Source organism: Loxodonta africana, chromosome 7 (assembly GCF_030014295.1).
Source record: "Loxodonta africana isolate mLoxAfr1 chromosome 7, mLoxAfr1.hap2, whole genome shotgun sequence".
Lineage (NCBI taxonomy): Eukaryota > Metazoa > Chordata > Mammalia > Proboscidea > Elephantidae > Loxodonta > Loxodonta africana.
The window spans coordinates 20,173,184-20,192,323 of NC_087348.1; the positions used below are offsets into that span (position 1 = coordinate 20,173,184).

Below are 19,140 nucleotides of genomic sequence, written 5' to 3' on the forward strand. Positions count from 1 at the left end.
TGATTCTCAGTCTAGTCCTCACCCTTGGAATTTGTGATGATTGCACCAAAGGCCCCTGTTGGGTAGCTGAGGGGAAAACTTTGTATTTGCAGAAGAGGAGAAGGTCCTCATTTTGTAAACTGGGGACCTTCCTACCTCTCATGGGATCTGAACAACTTGTCCACTCATTTCCTTCTGGGAAATCAGGGAAGGGAGAGTTTCCCTGGGTGTTTTAAATTCAATTAGATCCTCTCCCACCTTTTTTTTTTTAAACCCGTCCCCCACTTTTCCTTTTTTCATAACATTTAACATTATCTACAAAGTTATTTGTCTATTCCTACAGAACAGAATCTCCATAAGAATAAGGAACAGCTCCTGCCTAGAACAGCACCTGAGGCTCAAAAAATTTTATTTTGAAAATAATGAACAGACTCCAGCAGCATTGTGGCTGTACTGGTACAAATGCTTTTACTGGAATGAATGTATTGAGACTCAGAGAACTACCTTTACTTTCTTAAGTCAAGATTCCTGCTCAGAACTCCTAGTTCTAATACCTTCACTTTTGACCACATCACATATACCTGGTACATAGGATGTCTTCAATTTATATGAGTTGAGGAAATTAAACCCCATTTGTAGGTGAGGTTCCTTTAGCCATGGAGAGGGGCAATCACACTATGACTGAGTTTATGCTGGTGGGCTTCACAACAGACCCTATGATGCAGTTGATCCTATTTGTGGTGTTCCTTGGTGTGTACTCTGTGACCCTGGTGGGAAATATCACACTCATAACGTTGATCTGTAATGATTACTGGCTTCACAAGCCCTTGGATTTTTTCTTTGGCAACCTGTCATTCCTGGATCTCTGGTATTTCTCTGTGTATACCCTGAAGATCCTAGTGACATCTCTGAGGACAAAAGCATCTCCATTGCTGGCTGCGTTGCTCAGTTCTTCTTCTCTGCTGGGCTGGCATATAGTGAGTGTTGGCTGCCACAGTTTATGACCACCACAGCTATGACCGCTATGTGGCCTTCTCCAACCCCTTGCTTTATGCTCAGGTCATGTCAAAAAGACTGTGCATCTATTTGGTTATATATTCCTATACTGGATGTTTCGTCAATGCAATAATACTCACCAGTAACACATTCACATTGGATTTTTGTGGTGACAATGTCATTGATGACTTTTTCTGTGATGTCCCACCATTGGTGAAGCTGACATGTGATGTGAAAGACAGCTACCAGGAGGTGCTGTAGTTCCTCCTGGCCTCCAGTGTCATTACCCCCACTGTGCTCATACTCGCCTCCTACCTCTTCATCATTTCCACCGTCTTCAGGATCCGCTCCACCCAGGGCCACCTCAAAGCCTTTTCTACCTGTTTTTCCCATTTGATCTATGTCACCTTATATCTTGGCACCTTTCTCTACATTTATTCTTGCCAAGCTCCAACTATTCCCTTGAGAAGGACAAAATGGTTTCTACCTTTTATTCATGTTGAATCCCATGATCTATAGTCTGAGAAATAAAGATATGAAAGAGGGTCTGAAAAAACTCCTTAAGTTAAAACAAGCAGAAGCCTAAATTGACATAAATTTCTTAATCCAGTGCTAAGTAATAATGGATTGCTTCAGGGCAAGTTAGGAAACTGGAATAAGAAATACTCTCTTTTATTAAAAGAATTCATTGAAAAAGATGTATTTCTTTGTATTGTTTCAGTAGTGATCAGACTCCAATCTGTACTACAGAATATACAGTAACAGAAAAATAAATTTACCATTGAGTCAAATTGGAAAAGACTCATGTTGACCACGTGTTTTGAAGAACTGTGCTCAATAGGGTTTTCAAGGGCTATTTATTTGAAGCAAGAATGCTGAGAGTTTGTCTCATATACTTTGGGGGTGTTATCAGGAGGGATTAATCCCTGAAGAATGACATAATGCTTGGCAAAGTGGAGGGTCAATGATAAAAAGGAAGACCCTCAACAAGATAATGACACAGTAGCATAAGATGGGCTCAAACATCGCAAAGATTGTGAGAATGGTGCAGGACCCAGCAGTACTTTTTTGTTTACATCGGATAACCGTGATTTGGAAGGGATTCCACGGCGCCTAAGAGCAACAACATGACCTTCAGAAGCAGAGGCAACTGCGAGTGGGTTTTAACCTCCAATTTTTATGGTTACTAGCCGAGCACATGGCCATTTGTGTCACCCAGGGACCACTATATAATATCAAAACCCAGACATAGCTCTAGTTTAATATTAATGTACTTTTTCAAAAAAAATGCACATCTTGGTTTAATGTGAAACAAGTAAGAGTCGGTTTAATATTAATACAGCTTTTTTTTAAAGGAATCTCGTTTGATGTAAAATAAACAGGTGTATGTATTACTTCTCAGATCCCAAAGTTTTAAGTTTTACATGGCTATGTCCCCTGAAATTGACTTTTCTTTTTTCCTTATGTGATGGTTACTATGGAAATGTGAAGAAAATGTTACATGGAGTGTTAAAATTTGCGGAATACATCCTAAATCCTTCCAGTCAAGTACTCCCAGGGTTTCCTTGGTGATAGGCGAATACAGGTTCTTAAGAATTTTGTGATGGATAGAGTGTGGACAGTGTCCCATTAGAAAATAAATACGTGTGAAAGGCAAGATCAGAAATGCCAAAAGTAATACAAAGAGGGAAGTGGCTATAAATATTTGTGCTAAAATTTTAATTTAGATGCATTTTGTAAAGGTGTTCATTCCAGCAGTAGTTACACACTTCCTGTGGCAAAAGTCTAACTTCTGAGCTTTAAAGTCCTCATTTTTAAAACGGAACTAATAATTGTTAACTTGCAGTATCCTAGAGAGTATTGAATAAAATATTTACTAAATATCAGTTCTGTGTCAGATATTGAGCTCTAAAGTTTTTTAAAAGTCTTCTGGTAGAAGAAAACAATCGATTTGTCTAGAATACACCGGTTTTTAATTTTTTTTTTAATTCGTTTCATTTTGTTCCACCTGAGTCTGTTATTTTCCCCTATTGGGGGCATATACGCTGGTGTGACATGAAGGACAAAACTGTGGTGTGCTCACTGTATGAGGGAGAAAACACTCCTTTTAAGGTGACTTACAAATTTATACAGCTATCTTTCTCAGTGAATTTAGATCATTCTATTTTTTAAAATAATTTTTATTGTGCTTTAAGTGAAAGTTTACAAACCAAGTCAGCCTCTCACACAAAAACCCATATACACCTTGCTACACACTCCCAATTACTCTCCCCCTGATGAGACAGTCTGCTCTCTCCTTCCACTGTCTGTTTTCATGTCCTTTTTGCCAGCTTCTAACCCCCTCCACCGTCTTATCTCCCCTCCAGGCAAGAGATGCCAACATAGTCTCAAGTGTCCATCTGATTCAAGAAGCTCACTCCTCACCAGCATCCCTCTCCAACCCATTGTCCAGTCCAATCCATGTTTGAAGAATTGGCTTCAGGAATGGTTGCTGTCCTGGGGCAACAGAAGATCTGGGGGCCATGAACAGCAGGGTCCTTCCAGTCTCACTCAGATTATTAAGCCTGGTTTTATGAGATATCCCACTGCTCTCTTGCTTCCTCAGGGGTTCTCTGTTGTGTTCCCTGTCAGGGCAGTCATTGGTTGTAGCCGGGCACCATCTAGTTCTTCTGGTCTCAGGATGAAGTAGTCACTGGTTCACATGGCCATTTCTGTCTCTTGGGCTCGTAATCACCTTGTGTCCTTGGTGTTCATCATTCTCGTTTGATCTAGGTGGGTTGAGACCAACTGATGTATCTTAGATGGCTGCTTGCTAGCTTTTAAGACCCCAGACACCACTCTTCAAAGTGGGATGCAGAATGTTTTCTTAATAGATTTTATTATGCCAATTGACTTAGATGTCCCCTGAAACCATGAGCCCCAGAACCCTGCCCCTGGTATGCTGGCCTTCGAAGCATTCAGTTTATTCAGGAAACTTCTTTGCTTTTGGTTTAGTCCAATTGTGTTGACCTTTCCTTTATTGTGTGCTGTCTTTCCCTTCACCTAAAGTAGTTCTTATCTACTATCTAATTAGTCAATAGCCCTCTCCCACCCTCCCTCCCTCCGGCCTCTTGTAATCACAAAAGAATGTCTTCTCAGTTTAAACTATTTCTCAAGTTCTTATAATAGTGGTCTTATACAATATTTGTCCTTTAGCAACTGACTAATTCCACTCAGCATAATGCCTTCCAGGTTCCTCCATGTTATGAAATGGTTCACAGATTCCTCACTGTTCTTTTTTGATGCGTAGTATTCCATTGTGTGAATATACCATAATTTATTTATCCATTCATCTGTTGATGGGCAACTTGGTTGCCTCCATGTTTTTGCTGTTGTAAACAGTGCTGCAATAAACATGGGTGTGCATATATCTGTTTGTGTAAAGGCTCTTATTTCTCTAGGATATATTCCAAGGAGTGGGATTGCTGGATGGTATGGTAGTTCTATTTCTAAGCGCCAAATCGATTTCCAAAGTGGTTGTACCATTTTACATTCCCACCAGCAGTGTAGAAGTGTTCTAATCTCTCCACAACCTCTCCAACATTTATTATTTTGTGTGTTTTGGATTAATGCCAGCCTTGTTGGAGTGAGAGGAAATCTCATTGTAGTTTTGCTCTGCATTTCTCTAATGGCTAATGATGCTGAACATTTCCTCATATATCCGTTAGCTACCTGAATGTCTATAGTGAAGTGTCTATTTATATCTTTTGCCCATTTTTTAATTGGGTTATTTATCTTTTTGAAGTTGAGTGTTTGCAGTATCATGCAGATTTTAGAGATCAGGTGCTGATCAGATATGTCATAGCTAAAAGCTTTTCCCAGTCTGTAGGTAGTCTTTTGACTCTTTTGGTGAAGTCTTTGGATGAGCATAAGTGTTTGATTTTTAGGAGCTCCCAGTTGTCTAGTTTTTCTTCTACATTCGTTATAATGTTTTGTATACTGTTTATGCCATGTATTAGGTCTCCTACCACTGTCCCTATTTTTTCTTCCATGATCTCTATCATTTTAAATTTGATATTTATGTCTTTGATCCATTTTGTTTTAGTTTTTGTGTATGGAGTGAGGTATGGGTCTTGTTTCATTTTTATGAAGATGGATATCCAGTTATGCCAGCACCATTTCTTAAAAAGACCGTCTTTTCCCCATTTAACTGTTTTGGGGCCTTTGTCAAATATCAACTGCTCATATGTGGATGGATTTATGTCTGGATTCTCAATTCTGTTCCATTGGTCCATGTGTCTGTTGTTGTACCAGTACCAGGCTATTTTGACTACTGTGACAGTATAATAGGTTTTAAAATCAGGTAAAGTAAGGCCTCCCACTTTGTTCTTCTTTTTCAGTAATGCCTTATTTATCCGGGGCCCCTTTCCCTTCCATATGAAATTGGTGATTCGTTTCTCTATCTCATTAAACGATGTCCTTGGGATTTGGATCGGAATTGCATTAAATGTGTAGATTACTTTTGGTAGAGTAGACATTTTTATAATGTTAAGTCTTCCTATCCATGAGCAAGGTATGTTCTTCCACTTATGTAAGTCTCTTGGTTTCTTGCAGAAATGTACTGTAGTTTTCTTTGTATAAGTCTTTTACATCTCCGGTAAGATTTATTCCTAAGTATTTTATCTTCTTGGGGGCTACTGTAAATGGCATTGATTTGGTGATTTCCGCTTAGATGTTCTTTTTATTGTTGTAGAGGAATCCAAGTGATTTTTGTATGTTTATCTTGTATTCCAATACTCTGCTGAACTCTTCTATTAGTTTCAGTAGTTTTCTGGAGGATTCTTAGGGTTTTCTGTGTATAAGATCACGTCATCTGCAAATGGAGGTACTTTTACTTCTTCCTTGCCCATCTGGATGCCCTTTATTTCTTTATCTAGCCTAATTGCTCTGGCTAGGACTTCCAGCACAATGTTGAATAAGAATGGTGATAAAAGGCATCCTTGTCTGGTTCCTGATCTCAATGGGAATGTTTTCAGGCTCTCTCCATTTAGGATGATGTTGGCTGTTGGCTTTGTATAAATGCCCTTTGTTATGTTGAGAAATTTTCCTTCTATTCATATTTTGCTGAGAGTTTTTTTCATGAATGAGTGTTGAACTTTGTCAAATGCCTTTTCTGCATCAATTGATAAAATCATGTGATTCTTGTCTTTTGTTTTATTTATGTGGTGGATTACATTAATTGTTTTTCTAATGTTGAACCATCCCTGCATACCTGGTATGAATCCTACTTGGTCATGGTGAATTATTTTTAGATATGTTGTTGAATTCTATTGGCTAGAATTTTGTTGAGGATTTTTGCATCTACATTCATGAGGGACATAGGTCTATAATTTTCTTTTCTTGTGGTGTCTTTACCTGGTTTTGGTATCAGGGATATGGTGGCTTCATAGAATGAGTTTGGGAGTATTCCATCCTTTTCTATGCTCTTAAATACCTTTAGTAGTAGTGGTGTTAACTCTTCTCTGAAAGTTTGGTAGACATTCTTTTTTATAATCTAAACACCTCCTAAACAACAACATAATGAAAATTAAGGCATTGTTTACTTAGTATTTTATTAAATCCAACTTTAATAGATTTAATGGAATTGAATTGAAATAGATCAATATTTTCAAACACTTCTAAAAGTCAATGATTTGGAAAATACAGTAAGAGCATTCATTAAGAAGATAAATGATGACTTTCATCCTCATTGTCGTATGGTTTGTAATGCTTTTCTCAAAGCCCCTTTGACATCTTTGTTCCTCACACTGTAGATGAGAGGGTTGAACAATGGGTTCACCACAGTGTAGAACAGGGCAGCCACTTTGTCTCTTTCCAGGGAGTAGGTGGAACTAGGCCTTGAATACATGAAGAGTAAGGATCCATAGAAGAGCATGACTGAGATCAGGTGGGAAGCACAGGTTGAGAAGGCTTTACGTCTTCCTGTGGCTGAGTGGATCCTCAGAATAGCCAGAAAGATGTTGAAATAAGAAATCAAGATGGCAAGAATGCTGGAGAGGACTGTGAAGCCCACCACACCCAGGAGCACTTTTTCGTAGACCTTTGTATTGGTACAGGACATTTTTACCAATGGTGGTACATCACAGAAGAAGTGGTCAATGATATTCTTACCACAAAAACTCAGGCGGAAAGTGTTGGCAGTATGGGCTATGGCATTCAAGAACCCTCCAATGTAGGAGCCAGCAACTAGTCCAGTACAGAGAGAACTGGACATGGTACCTGAATAGAGTAAGGGGTTACAAATTGCCATGTGGCGGTCATACGCCATGGCTGCTAGGAGATAGCACTCAGTGTAGGCTACAACACAGGAAAAGAACACCTGGGCCCCACAGCCAGCCAAGGAAATACGCTTATCTTCTGAGACACAATTAACTATGATTTTGGGGGTATACACAGAGGTGTACCAGAGATCTAGAAAAGACAGATTGCGTATGAAGAAGTACATAGGTGTGTGAAGACGGGAATCAATCCAGATTAAGATAACCAAGGTCATGTTCCCTGACAAGGTCATCAAATAGACCATCAGAAATATTCCAAATAGAATCAGCTGTAACCGGGTGTCTGCTGTGAAGCCCATCAAGATGAATTCAGTCAGGATCGTGTGATTTCCCACTTCCATGTCCACAGAGGTGAAAGTCTGTTTAAGGTTATGAGGGAAAAAAAAAAAAAAAAACTGTAATTTTTCTATTGTCAGAAGTAAATGAGTGTGTCAATTAAGGCATCACAGTAAAAACATTACTGAATTTGGCTGATAGCTCAGTAGCCAACTGGTTTCCCCCTTGCTCTAATGGCAGTGAGAGAAAGCTGAATCCAAGAGAGGACTGCAATTTATTTCAATGTTTAAAACATTTGCTTTGGGGCTAAGCCCAAGTCAGCATCGTAAGAACAATGCCAACCCAAGTACTCTAGCTCAAGCTTTACTGTTCTTTCTTGTTAAGAAGTGAGTCATGAGTGTACTAATTTTTCAAGAATGGCTGATGATATTCAGAAAATACATGACTTGATTAATGACACTGTGGAAAAAAGCAGCTTGGGGTCCTGAAAACTATTCAGTTTCTCAATCAGTACATAATGGATCTCTAAAACACTGGTGACATAGTGGTTAAGCGCTACAGCTGCTAACCAAAACATCACCAGTTCAAATTTACCTGGCGATACTTGGAAATTTCTGTGGGGCAGTTCCACTCTGTTTTATAGGGTTGCTATGAGTGGGAATCAACTCATAAGCAATGGGTGTGGTTTAGTTATGGTACCCATTAGCACGTAAAGTACAGATGCTTTAGCCTTACACCTGAGGTTCTCCAAAGGCTGCATTAAATAGGCCTTCCAAACATTCTTTCTGGCTACTTGTCTTTATCCACTCAAGATTTCAACAAAATGAGATTACTCCTATAACCTATTTCCCCATAATAATCTTGTACAGACAGAGTTTCACAGGTAGATTTATTGTGTTGTGCTGCCATCCATATGTACACTATAGTATTACTTCTGAATCTGCTTAAGCTTGAATACATGTTGTCTTGACTGGAATGTGATTAATATACTTTTAATATATAAAAAATTGGGTTGTCACCATCTCAAAGGTTATTCTGAACTTTCTCTGCTACGATATCACTTGTTTATACAAGAAAATATATCTGGGACTTAGCGGTATCACTAGGGTTGATGTCACCCAGTGTGATAACTCATGGTTTTCACACCACTATAGGCCTCCTCCCTACCAGACCATACATAATCCTTGATAATGTTTTTTTGTGCTAATGTTACTCATAAATCGTTAATTCCCTTATATCACTCCTTCTTTTCCTTTAATTACTACTTCATTCTCAAAAAAGTTACAGATATAGGTTCTCAAATACTAGTTACCACACTACTAAAATGCCAGAAAATTTAACAAAATCACTGACAATAAAAACACTGGCAACAAAGTAAAAAGTGTATGTTTGTGGTATGTGTAGAGGAAACCACATGGTTGGAAACATCCTTGTAATTGGATAATAATGGCAGTTCTGACTCAAGGGCATTAGAAAGTTCAAAAAGTAAACTAGCATAGAGTTTTAGTCTTGTAGATATATTGATACATGCAAACTGGGCTTATAAAAAATATTTTTGTTGTTTTAAAACAGGGATGTTTCTATTAAAAAAATTCTGCTGTAGACAATTTGGTGTCACCTACTCTGATAATGTCACTTGGAGTGGTTCACACCCCTTATACCACTGTAGTGACACCACTGCTAGGACTTATTAAATATAATTTTAATACAATATAATTTGGCTTAAAATGGAAAAAATCTGGATGGTATCAATCACTATAGTTCATGTTTTTTCTCCTAAGAGGTAAATAAGTAATAAAATAAACTTTCTGATCTACTGCTCAAAAAGTCTTCCCAGAAGAGATATTTAAATGAGATCGAAAACAAACAAAAATTGACAAGCTTGAGCCAGACATCTGTCTCTTGTAGGGGTAAGGAGAGAGAGAGAGAGTTGTCCCATAAGAAGAGAGTAGGTATCTGAGCCCTTGAAGTTCAAGGAACTGAGAAAGGTTAAACAAAAAAGGTGTGAAGCAAGGCACTAGCAGATGAGCTAGAGGTGTCACCAAATCACGAAGCTTATTGGAAGCCATGTTAAGAATTTTGGCCTTTAAGCCAGCAAAATGGAAGCCACTGTCGTTAAGAGGTAGTGTAGGTACACCTTGTTTTGTTGTACTTCTCTTTATTGCACTTCGAAGACACTGCACTTTTCACAAATTGAAGATTTTTTTTGCAATCCTGCATGAAGCAAGTCTATCGGCACTATTTTTCCAACAGCATGTGCTCACTTCATGTCTCTGTGTCACATTTTGGTAATTCGCACAATATTTCAAACTTTTTCATTATTATTATATCTGTCATGGTGAACTGTGATCAGTGATCTTTGATGTTATTGTTGTAATTGTTTTGGGGTGCCACAAGCAGCACCCATATAAGATGGTGAACTTAATGGATAAATGTCGTGTGTGTTCTGACTGCTCCACTGATGGGCCATTCCCTGTGTCTCTCCCTCTCTTCGGGCTTCCCTATTTCCTAAGACACAGTAATATTGAAATTAGGCCAATTAATAATCTTTCAATGGCTATCCTACAATGGCCTCTAAGTGTTCAAGTGAAAGGAAGAGTTGCATGTCTCTCACTTTAAATCAAAAGCTAGAAATGATCAAGCTTTGTGAGGAAGGTATGTCGAAAGCCTAGATAAGCTGAAAGCTAGGCCTTTGGCACCAGTTAGCCAAATTGTGAATGCAAAGGAAATGTTCTTGAAGGAAATTAAAAGTGCTACACCAGTGAAAACATGAGTGATAAGAAAGTGAAACAGTCTATTGCTGACATGGAGGAAGTTTTAGTGGTCTGGATAGAAGACCAAATCAGTCATGATATTCCTTAAATAAAACCTAATCCCGAGCAAACCTCTAACTCTCTTTGATTCTATGAAGGCTGAGAGAGGTGAGGAAGCTACAGAAGAAAAGTCCGAAGGTAGCAGAGTTTGGTTCATGAGGTTTAAGGAAAGAAGCCATCTCCATAACATAAAAGTGCAAGGTGAAGCACGTGCTCTTGTAGATACTGCAGCAAGTTAGCCATAAAATCTAGCTAAAATAATTGATGAAGGTGGAACAACAAACAACAGATTTTCAATGTAGACTAAACAGCTTTATATTGGAAAAGATGCCATCTAGAACTTTTGTAGTTAGAGAAGAGATGTCAATGTCTGGCTTCAAAACTTCAGAGGACAAGTTGACTCTCTTGTTGGGGGATAATGCAGTGGTGACTTTAAATTGAAGCCAATGCTCATTTACCGTTCTGAAAATCCCAGGGCCCTTAAAAATTACACTAAATCTACTCTGCCTGTGCTCTATAAATGGAATAACAAAGCCTGGATGACAACACATCTATTTACAATATGGTTTACTGAACATTTTAAGACCACTGTTGAGACTTACTGCTCAGGAAAAAAGATTTCTTTCAAAATATTACTGCTTATTGACAATGTACCTGGTCACCCAAGAGCTCTGCTGGAGACGTACAAGGAGATTAATGTTGTTTTCATGCCTGCTAATACAACATACATTCTGTAGCCCATGCATCAAGGGATAGTTTTGACTTACAAGTCTTATTATTTAAAAAATAAATTATTTAAGGCTACAGCTACCATAGATAAGTGATTCCTCTGATGGAGCTAGGCAAAGTAAATTGAAAACCTTCTGGAAAGGATTCACCATTCTAGATGTCATTAAGAACATTTGTGATTCGTGGGAGGAGGCAAAATATCAACATTAACAGGAGTTTGGGAAGAAGTTATTCCAACTCTCATGGATGGCTTTGAGAGGTTCAAGACTTGAGTGGAGGAAGTAACTGCGGATGTGGTGGAAATAGCAAGAGAACTGGAGTTATAAGTGGAACCTGAAGATGTGACTGAATGAATTACTGAAATCTCATAAAAAAACTTTAATGGATGAGGGAGTGGTTCTCATGGATGAGCAGAGAAAGTGAGTTTTTGAGATGAACTGTACTCCTGGTGAAGACGATATGGACATTGTTGAAATGACAATAAATAGTTTAGAATATTACATAAACTTAGTTGATAAAGCAGTAGCAGATTCTGAGAGGATTGACTCTCATTTTGAAAGAAGTTCTACTGTGGTAAAATGCTGTGAAACAGCATTGCATATCACAGAGAAATCTTTGAAGAAAGGAAGAGTCAATAGATGAGGAAACTTCATTGTCTTGTTTTAAGAAATTGCCAGGGCCACCCCAAGCTTCAGCACCACCATGGTAATCAGCCGTGGACATTGAGACAAGCCCATCCACCAGCGAAAAGTTTATGACTCACTAAAGGTTCAGATGATGGTTAGCATTTTTTAGCAATAAAGTATTTTTTAATTAAAGTATGTACATTATTTTTTTTAGACATAATGCTATTGTATACCTAATAGACTACAGAGTACTGTAAACATAACTTTTATATGCACTGGGAAACAAAAAAATTAATGTGTTTCTCTTGCGGTGGTCTGGAACCAAACCCACAATATCTCAGACGTATGCCAGTAATGCAATTGGATTTACAGCTTCGAAGTTCACTCTGGCTGCAGGTCAGAAAATGTATTGAAGGGAAACAAAGGTTTCCTCTTAACTAAGAACTTCTGAACTCTTTATTCTTCTATTACTTGCAGAGATAAGTCTTGTAAAGATAAAGGCAGGAAACCCATACTCATTGCCGTTGAGTCAATTTCAACTCATAGAGACCCTATAGGACAGAGTAAAACTGCCCCATAGGGTTTCCAAGGAGCACCTGGTGAATTTGAACTGCAGACCTTTTGCTTAGCAGTCATAGCTCTTAACAACTACTCCACCAGAGTTTCCAAGGCAGAAAAGGGAGACATTAAAACATTCCAGATAGAATTACTAGGAAAAAAAAAAAAATTTTTTTTTTTTTATATACACTGTGACTTTATCATGGTAGACAGGACTCAACAACTAGCAGTCTCAGACTCCTTACAAACAGAAGTTTATATTTACATAGTAATTTATCCTGATGTGCTGAGGACGTCTTAAAGACAAGATTCTCTCAAAATAAGTGTTGGTAATAAAAGTTTCCTGCATCTATTTTTTTCACAAGAAACTACAAAATCTTGGAAAGGGTAAGTAAATAAATTTGATAATAACTTTAGAACATTCCATTAAAAGCCTCCGTATTATATCATCATTCTCACTTCTGTGTTCAATATAACTATTACAAATTCATCCCATTTATTACTACCCAAAATCTAATGTTTAAAACAGAAAAAGGTAAACTAAATCACAAACCAATAATCTACATGGTATATTGCCATGCCTCCCACCTCCCCCCGCCCAACCAAAAAAAAAAAAGTGTGGCCACAATTCTTCCCAGGTCTTGATTTCAAGAATGGAGCCTGTTTTTCCACTCCTTGAATCTGGGTGGCCTGTGGCTTACTTTGGCCAATAGGATGCAGCATAAACAGAGACCTATGAATTCTAAGCCTGAGTCTCAAGAGGCTTTGATGCTTCTCTTAATCACCTTGGAATTCTGCCACCACCATGTAAACCAGCCTGGGTTAGCTTGGTGGATAATGAGACATCTGGAAGTGTTGTCTCTGTCACCCTAGGGTGACACAGAAGGGTTGTTCTCTGACAGCAACCCCCAGACATGTGAGTGGGGCAATTCTAGATTATCCAGCCCCACATGAGCTAACAGCTGACCACAGACACTTAAACAAGACTAGCTGAGAGCAGACAGGTCTGATATAGGCAGGATTGCATAATGAAAATGGTATCCGAGTTCAAATTTTAATCCTACCACTTTGTAGCTCTGTAAACTTGGAAAAATCTCTTATCAACCCCTCCACTTAAGTTTCTTCACATCTAAAAAAGGTTAGAACAATATCTATGTAATAAGATAAATTGAGGATTAGGGAAAATGTAAGTAAAATGCCTGGTGTCTGACATCAAATATACTTAACATATTTTTTATGGTAGATATTTTTATTCTGAGTGAGAGGAATAATACCTGACACTAGTAAAAGCTCAGCCTGAGGAAGAAAAATAAGGAAAATTTTCTACAAAAAGTCAGTATAAGCCAGAATAGTGATATAATTCATACCAAAAACCAAATCCATTGCCATCGATAGTCAATTCAAACCTATAGGGACCCTAAGGACAGAGTAGAACTGCCTCAAAGGGTTTCTAAGGAGTGGCTGGTGGATTCAAACTGCTGACGTTTTGGTCAGCATCTGAGCTCTTAACCGCTGTACCATAGTCTTTCTAAAACTTAAGGTTTAATATTTTGTCACCTCTTTTTTATGTTGGGAGCCCTGGTAGCATATTGGTTAGGAGCTTGGCTGCTAACCAGAAGTTTGGCAGATTGAATCTACCAGCCACTCCTTGGAAACCCCACAGGGCAGTTCTGGTCTGTCCTTTAGGGTCACTATGAGTAGAAATCAACTTGAAGGCAACAGACTTTTGGTTTTATTCTTACGTAATTTGACAAAAAAGTGGCAGGCTTAGAAGTAGAAATTTCATTGGATTGAGGAGTCCTGTGATTGGGACCCAGTCCTGACACTAATCACCTTCATTATTTGAAGAATGTCGCCTCTCCTCTTCGAAACACCCTTCACCCATACAAAAAATTTGGTTGATCCTTTTTCCAGCACTGACCTTTTATGATCTCAATTTGTTATCCTTTCTTGTAGAATCCATCATAAAGGTAAGAACAGAAAACCTCAGCTGCAGCAATACAGTATGGTAGAACAGATTAAGAGCCCTTTTGTACACATCTGTATTTGGGTACATAGGTCAGTATCACTTTTGGTTGAAGTAAGATAATGGACGAAAGACAACGTCATTCCTCTTTTCACTTCAAGGTTTGCGGTCTCATTTTTGTTTTACTAAAAATCCAAACTGTATGCTTGTGAATGTTCTCTAACTCTTCTCTTCCTGAATTTCTTTATCTGCAAATAATAAATGGCTCTTAATTTTTTGAAATAATGAATCTCTTTGAGATCCTGAAAAAAAAAGTGTTTCCACTCTTCCACATCACCAATTAAAAAAAAAAAAAAAGGACATATGTATAATCACCCAAAATTTTAGAAGGTTCAGAAATCCCCATAAATCTTTCCATGGATTTCCTTACTATAACTCTCCATTAAAATTTTTACAACTAGAAGATGTCTAGATTTCTCACCAGTGATAAGATTCTGTAATTTTAAAAGATCCTTTGAGTAATGGATATATCAGACTTCGCATGTTTTAAACTGAATTCCTGCTCTATATCTTGTGACCCTAATACTCCCCAGTATGTCTTCTCCTTCCCAAAATGGCCAATGGAGATATTGACATAACTAATGCCATGATGAACCTTTAAGTTTTTCTCCTCCCTCTGCCTGCCTCCTCCTTCACATATCTTTGTTAATGACTTTGTTTTAACCTAATGCTGATGAATTTGTTCTTTTTTTGATCTGATGCAAATAACTTTGTTTTGTTCTATTGGACTACCTGCGACTTTGGAACACCATTCACCCATAGGAAAAATTTGGAAATCAGAGCCCAGATGTCTGACATGTATATCTTTAGCCTCATAAGGAGATGTCCAACATGTATCTCTTCAGTCTGATAGACTTTTGTCACTATCTTGTAATGAATAAGTCCTCTGGCCATGCCATCTGGGGGCTACAAAGACACTTCTAACCCTTGTAGAAGTTCTATATAAGCTCTGAAGTAAAATAGCTTTTTGGGACTCCACAGAGACAGTCTGTGTTGCTGTCAGGTACCCAGTGATGTGTACATCTCCTGAATAAACTTTCTCATTCTTTCTGACTTGGAGTACGTATCATTGGCTCAACTGCTTCAGCGCACGGACCCTAACTGGGCAGCAATCTCCAAAAATTGATCTACCAGTTCATTTATTCTCCCTGTCTGTTAATAAAATCTCACTATTCCAGTTCCTCAAGGCAAAAATTTATAGTTATCCTACTCTCTTTCTTTCTTACCTCTGTCCTCGTGAAGCCACTGGACACTCTAATTTGGTATTTAAACAAATTAAATTTATTGGAGGAGTGAACCACAGGAGAGCGTGCATTCAGTCTGGGCTGTAACGGTGTGCTCTGCCTCACAGGCAAAGCGAAGAGATACTTAGCAAGCAGAGTGACTACTGACAACAACTTCACATCGGAGTAATGGCAAGAAAAGAGGTGAGATTTACAAGGGTGGCAATTAATTGTTAAACTTTCTTTACATCAGTTTCTAGTCTAACACAAATCTCTCATACTTGATACATTTTAACTAACGCAATAATTAAATGAAAAGTATAAGCAATTTCAACATGAGAGTTTGGTGAAATGGAATTTAGTGATATAATTACAGCTGGGCCAACTTAATTTAAATCTTTGGATACAGAACTGAACATTCGTTACTCAAAACCAAAAACCTAACCCCCTGCTATGGAGTTGATTCTGACTCATAGTGACCCTATAAGACAGAGTAGAACTGCCCCACAGCATTCCCAAGAAGTGGCTGGTGGATTCAAACTGCTGAGCTTTTGGTTAGCAGCCCAGCTCTTAACCACTGTGCCATCAGTGACCCAACCATTAGTTAACTGAAGACAACTTGCCAATGAGTGGATTCCAACTCATGGTGACCCTATAGGACAGAATAGAACTGCCTTATAGGGTTACCAAGGAGTGCCTGGTGGATTTGAACTGCTAATCATTAGTTAGGAAAGTGTAAATAATCTCTGACTCATAAGGACCCTATAGGACAGGGCAGAACTACCCTCATAGGGTTTCCCGGAAATGGCTGGTGGATTCGAACTACCACCCTTTTGATTAGAAGCCTGAGTGCTTAGCCATTGTGCCACTAGGGGAACTTCTTTAAGGTTAAAACAACAGGTTTACCTATAGGCTCTAATTTATTTTAATAATCGAATGAAGCTTTTTCTAAAGCCAGCTAAGGGAACACTCTTAGCATAACTAACACTACGACTGAGCTTTGTTTTTCAAAAGGCAACTTTAACAGAAGCCTAGTGGTTATCAGGAGTGTAAAGTAAAGCCCTCAGTTCAATTTCTGAACAGAGTGCTTAATTTTAGTTCTGGAATCTCCCCTACTAGGTCTACAGGCACCTCAGTATTTAAAAGTTTCTTATACACCTCCCCTTCAAACTTCCAGGATATTCTGGTGCAGTGGTTAAAAGCTCAGGTGCTCACCATAAAGATCAGCAGTTGGAAACCACCAGCCACTCCTTGGAAACCCTATAGAGCAGTTCTAATCTGCCATGTAGGGTCACTGTGAGTTGGAATTGATTCCATAGTAACTGTTTATTTTATTTTATTTTACTTTTTTGTGGTTGTTTTAAACTTTCAAAACTTATCCTGAATCTGACCATTTGTCACCCCCTCCACTGCTACCATCCCAGTCTAAACCACGACCATCTTTTGCCAAGAGCATTGCGCTGGCCTCCTGACTGGCCTACACTCTTGTCCCCTACAGCTTATTCTGAATACAGCAGCCATTATGGGCCTTTAGAAAAAGAAAAAAAAAAAAGTCAAGTGATGTCACTCCTATACTTGAAGCCCTTTAAGGTTCCCAGTTTAACTGAAGTTAAAGTCAAATCTACACAATAGTCCAAAGGTCCTCCATGAGCCGGCCTTTCATTATCTATGCACCCTTGTCTCCTAACTCACACCCTCTGGCTTACTGTGCTCTGAGTCTGTTGGCTCTCTCACTCTTTCTCAAACATGCATGCCAGGCGTGGCCCAGCATTAGAGATTTAGGCTGTCTGTCTTCTCTGCCTGGAACACTCTTCCCCCTTAGATTTGCATGGCTCACTCCCTCATTTCCTTTAAGTCCTTTCAAATGTTATTTGCATAGTAAGGTCCATCCTAATCACTGTATTTAAATTCCATTCCCACCCTACCCCTACACTCTACTTCCTTCCTTCTGTACTCAGACTCTCCTCCAGACTTACTGTCTTCCCTCCAACTCCTGCTCATTAAAAATGAATTGTCTGTTTCTCACTCACCAGAATACAACATCCTCAAGGGCAGAAAGATGGGTCAGTTTTGTTTACTGCTATATCCCCAGATAAAGAGCAGTTCCTAGTAACTAAGCACACACACACACACACACACACACAGTTGCCATAGAGTCAATCCTGACTAATGGTGACACAAGTGTGGAGAACAGAACTGTGCTCTACAGGGTTTTCGATGGCTGATTATTTACAAGTAGCTTCTTAGGCTTTTCTTCTAGACCTCTCTGAATAGATTCAAACTGCCAACATTTTGGTTAGCAGCCAAGCACGCTAACTTTTGCACCAGCCAGTGACTCCCTAGTGTAACTATTGGACTGAACCTCCAATTCTAGATGGGATCAGATATATCTTGGTTGGAATGCAATTGAGCAGGGAACTTATGTGTGTGTGTGCACATAGGAGTTTGGCACACAGTGATCCTTTGAAGGCCTGCCCAGACTCTGCAGCCCCATTCCAATTGCAGCTGAGGTCACAGAGAGGCCAAACCACTTAGCTGGCCCTGACTCCAGGTGCTTACCCTTTGTTGGCAAGGTCGATTCCTGGAAATGACACACAGTCCCCTCTCTGGTGCTTTGACCTGCCTTAGTTAGAGGGGACATATGCATTTCCTCAGCTGTCCTTTGGGACTTCTTCCACATAGCAGCCCAGAAATACGTACCTCAGCCCCCAAAGACTCAATTAGATCTCACTTGGAGTTTAGGGATGGTAAATTAATTAGAACAGGATGAAATGAGGAGTATTCTACTAAAACTAAAAGTTAACTTTTTTCTTTTTGATCTAAACCAGCATATAAACACTAAATGTGTCTGATAATAAAAATTCTCCAAATTTTACTAGTTAGATTTTCTAGAATGTATCCTGTGGTCCATAATTTCGTTCCTTGTTCTCTCTGTCCAGGCTACTCTTCCTTGTCCTGTCCTTCAGCAAACTACTATCCATTCTTGGAAACCAGCGATAGGGCCTTTTTGTGTTGTAAAATCTCATGTCTTATACGTAAAAATATACTAGAATTAAGAAAAGTGTTTATCACAAGGAAACAGTCTCTGTTACTTAATTATAAATTCATCATACATAAAACTGAAAAAGCAAACAAATACAAATATTTGCATACCTTAATAGTTATTAGGAGCCCTGGTGATGCACTGTTCAAGGTGCCTGACTGCTAACCTGAAAGTCAGCAGTTCCAACCCACCAGTCTCTTCTCAGGATAAAGATGGGCAGTCTGCTACCTTAAATATTTACACACTTGGGAATCCAATGTGGCAGTTCTACTCTGTCCTATAGGGACAATTTGAATTAGAATTGACTTGAAGACAATGGATTTGGTTTGATTTTGGGTTAATGGTTATAAATCACTACCTCCAATAAAGATTTTCACTCTACGTATTCCTTTAAATTTAACATTTTTGGAATCTTTCTATTTTTGTCTCCTTTTCTGTGTATCCATCTCTATTTCCACCTCTCTCATACAGCTTCTATAACTTAGCTCTTGATTCTTTAATTGATGGAGGAAAAAAAAATCTTTTCCTGAAAGCTCACAGTGCCTCTAACCAAA

General features: G+C 38.7%; 1 protein-coding gene across 1 annotated transcript; it reads right to left on the reverse strand.

Moving 5' to 3' along the window:
• Positions 1-6,082: 6,082 nt before the first annotated feature.
• LOC135231789 (olfactory receptor 9G4-like) lies at positions 6,083-7,786 on the reverse strand. Its single transcript, XM_064288971.1, has one exon. It carries the CDS (start codon positions 7,631-7,633, stop codon positions 6,701-6,703), a length of 933 nt encoding a protein of 310 aa, XP_064145041.1. The 5' UTR covers positions 7,634-7,786; the 3' UTR covers positions 6,083-6,700.
• Between the last annotated feature and the right edge of the window lie 11,354 nt (positions 7,787-19,140).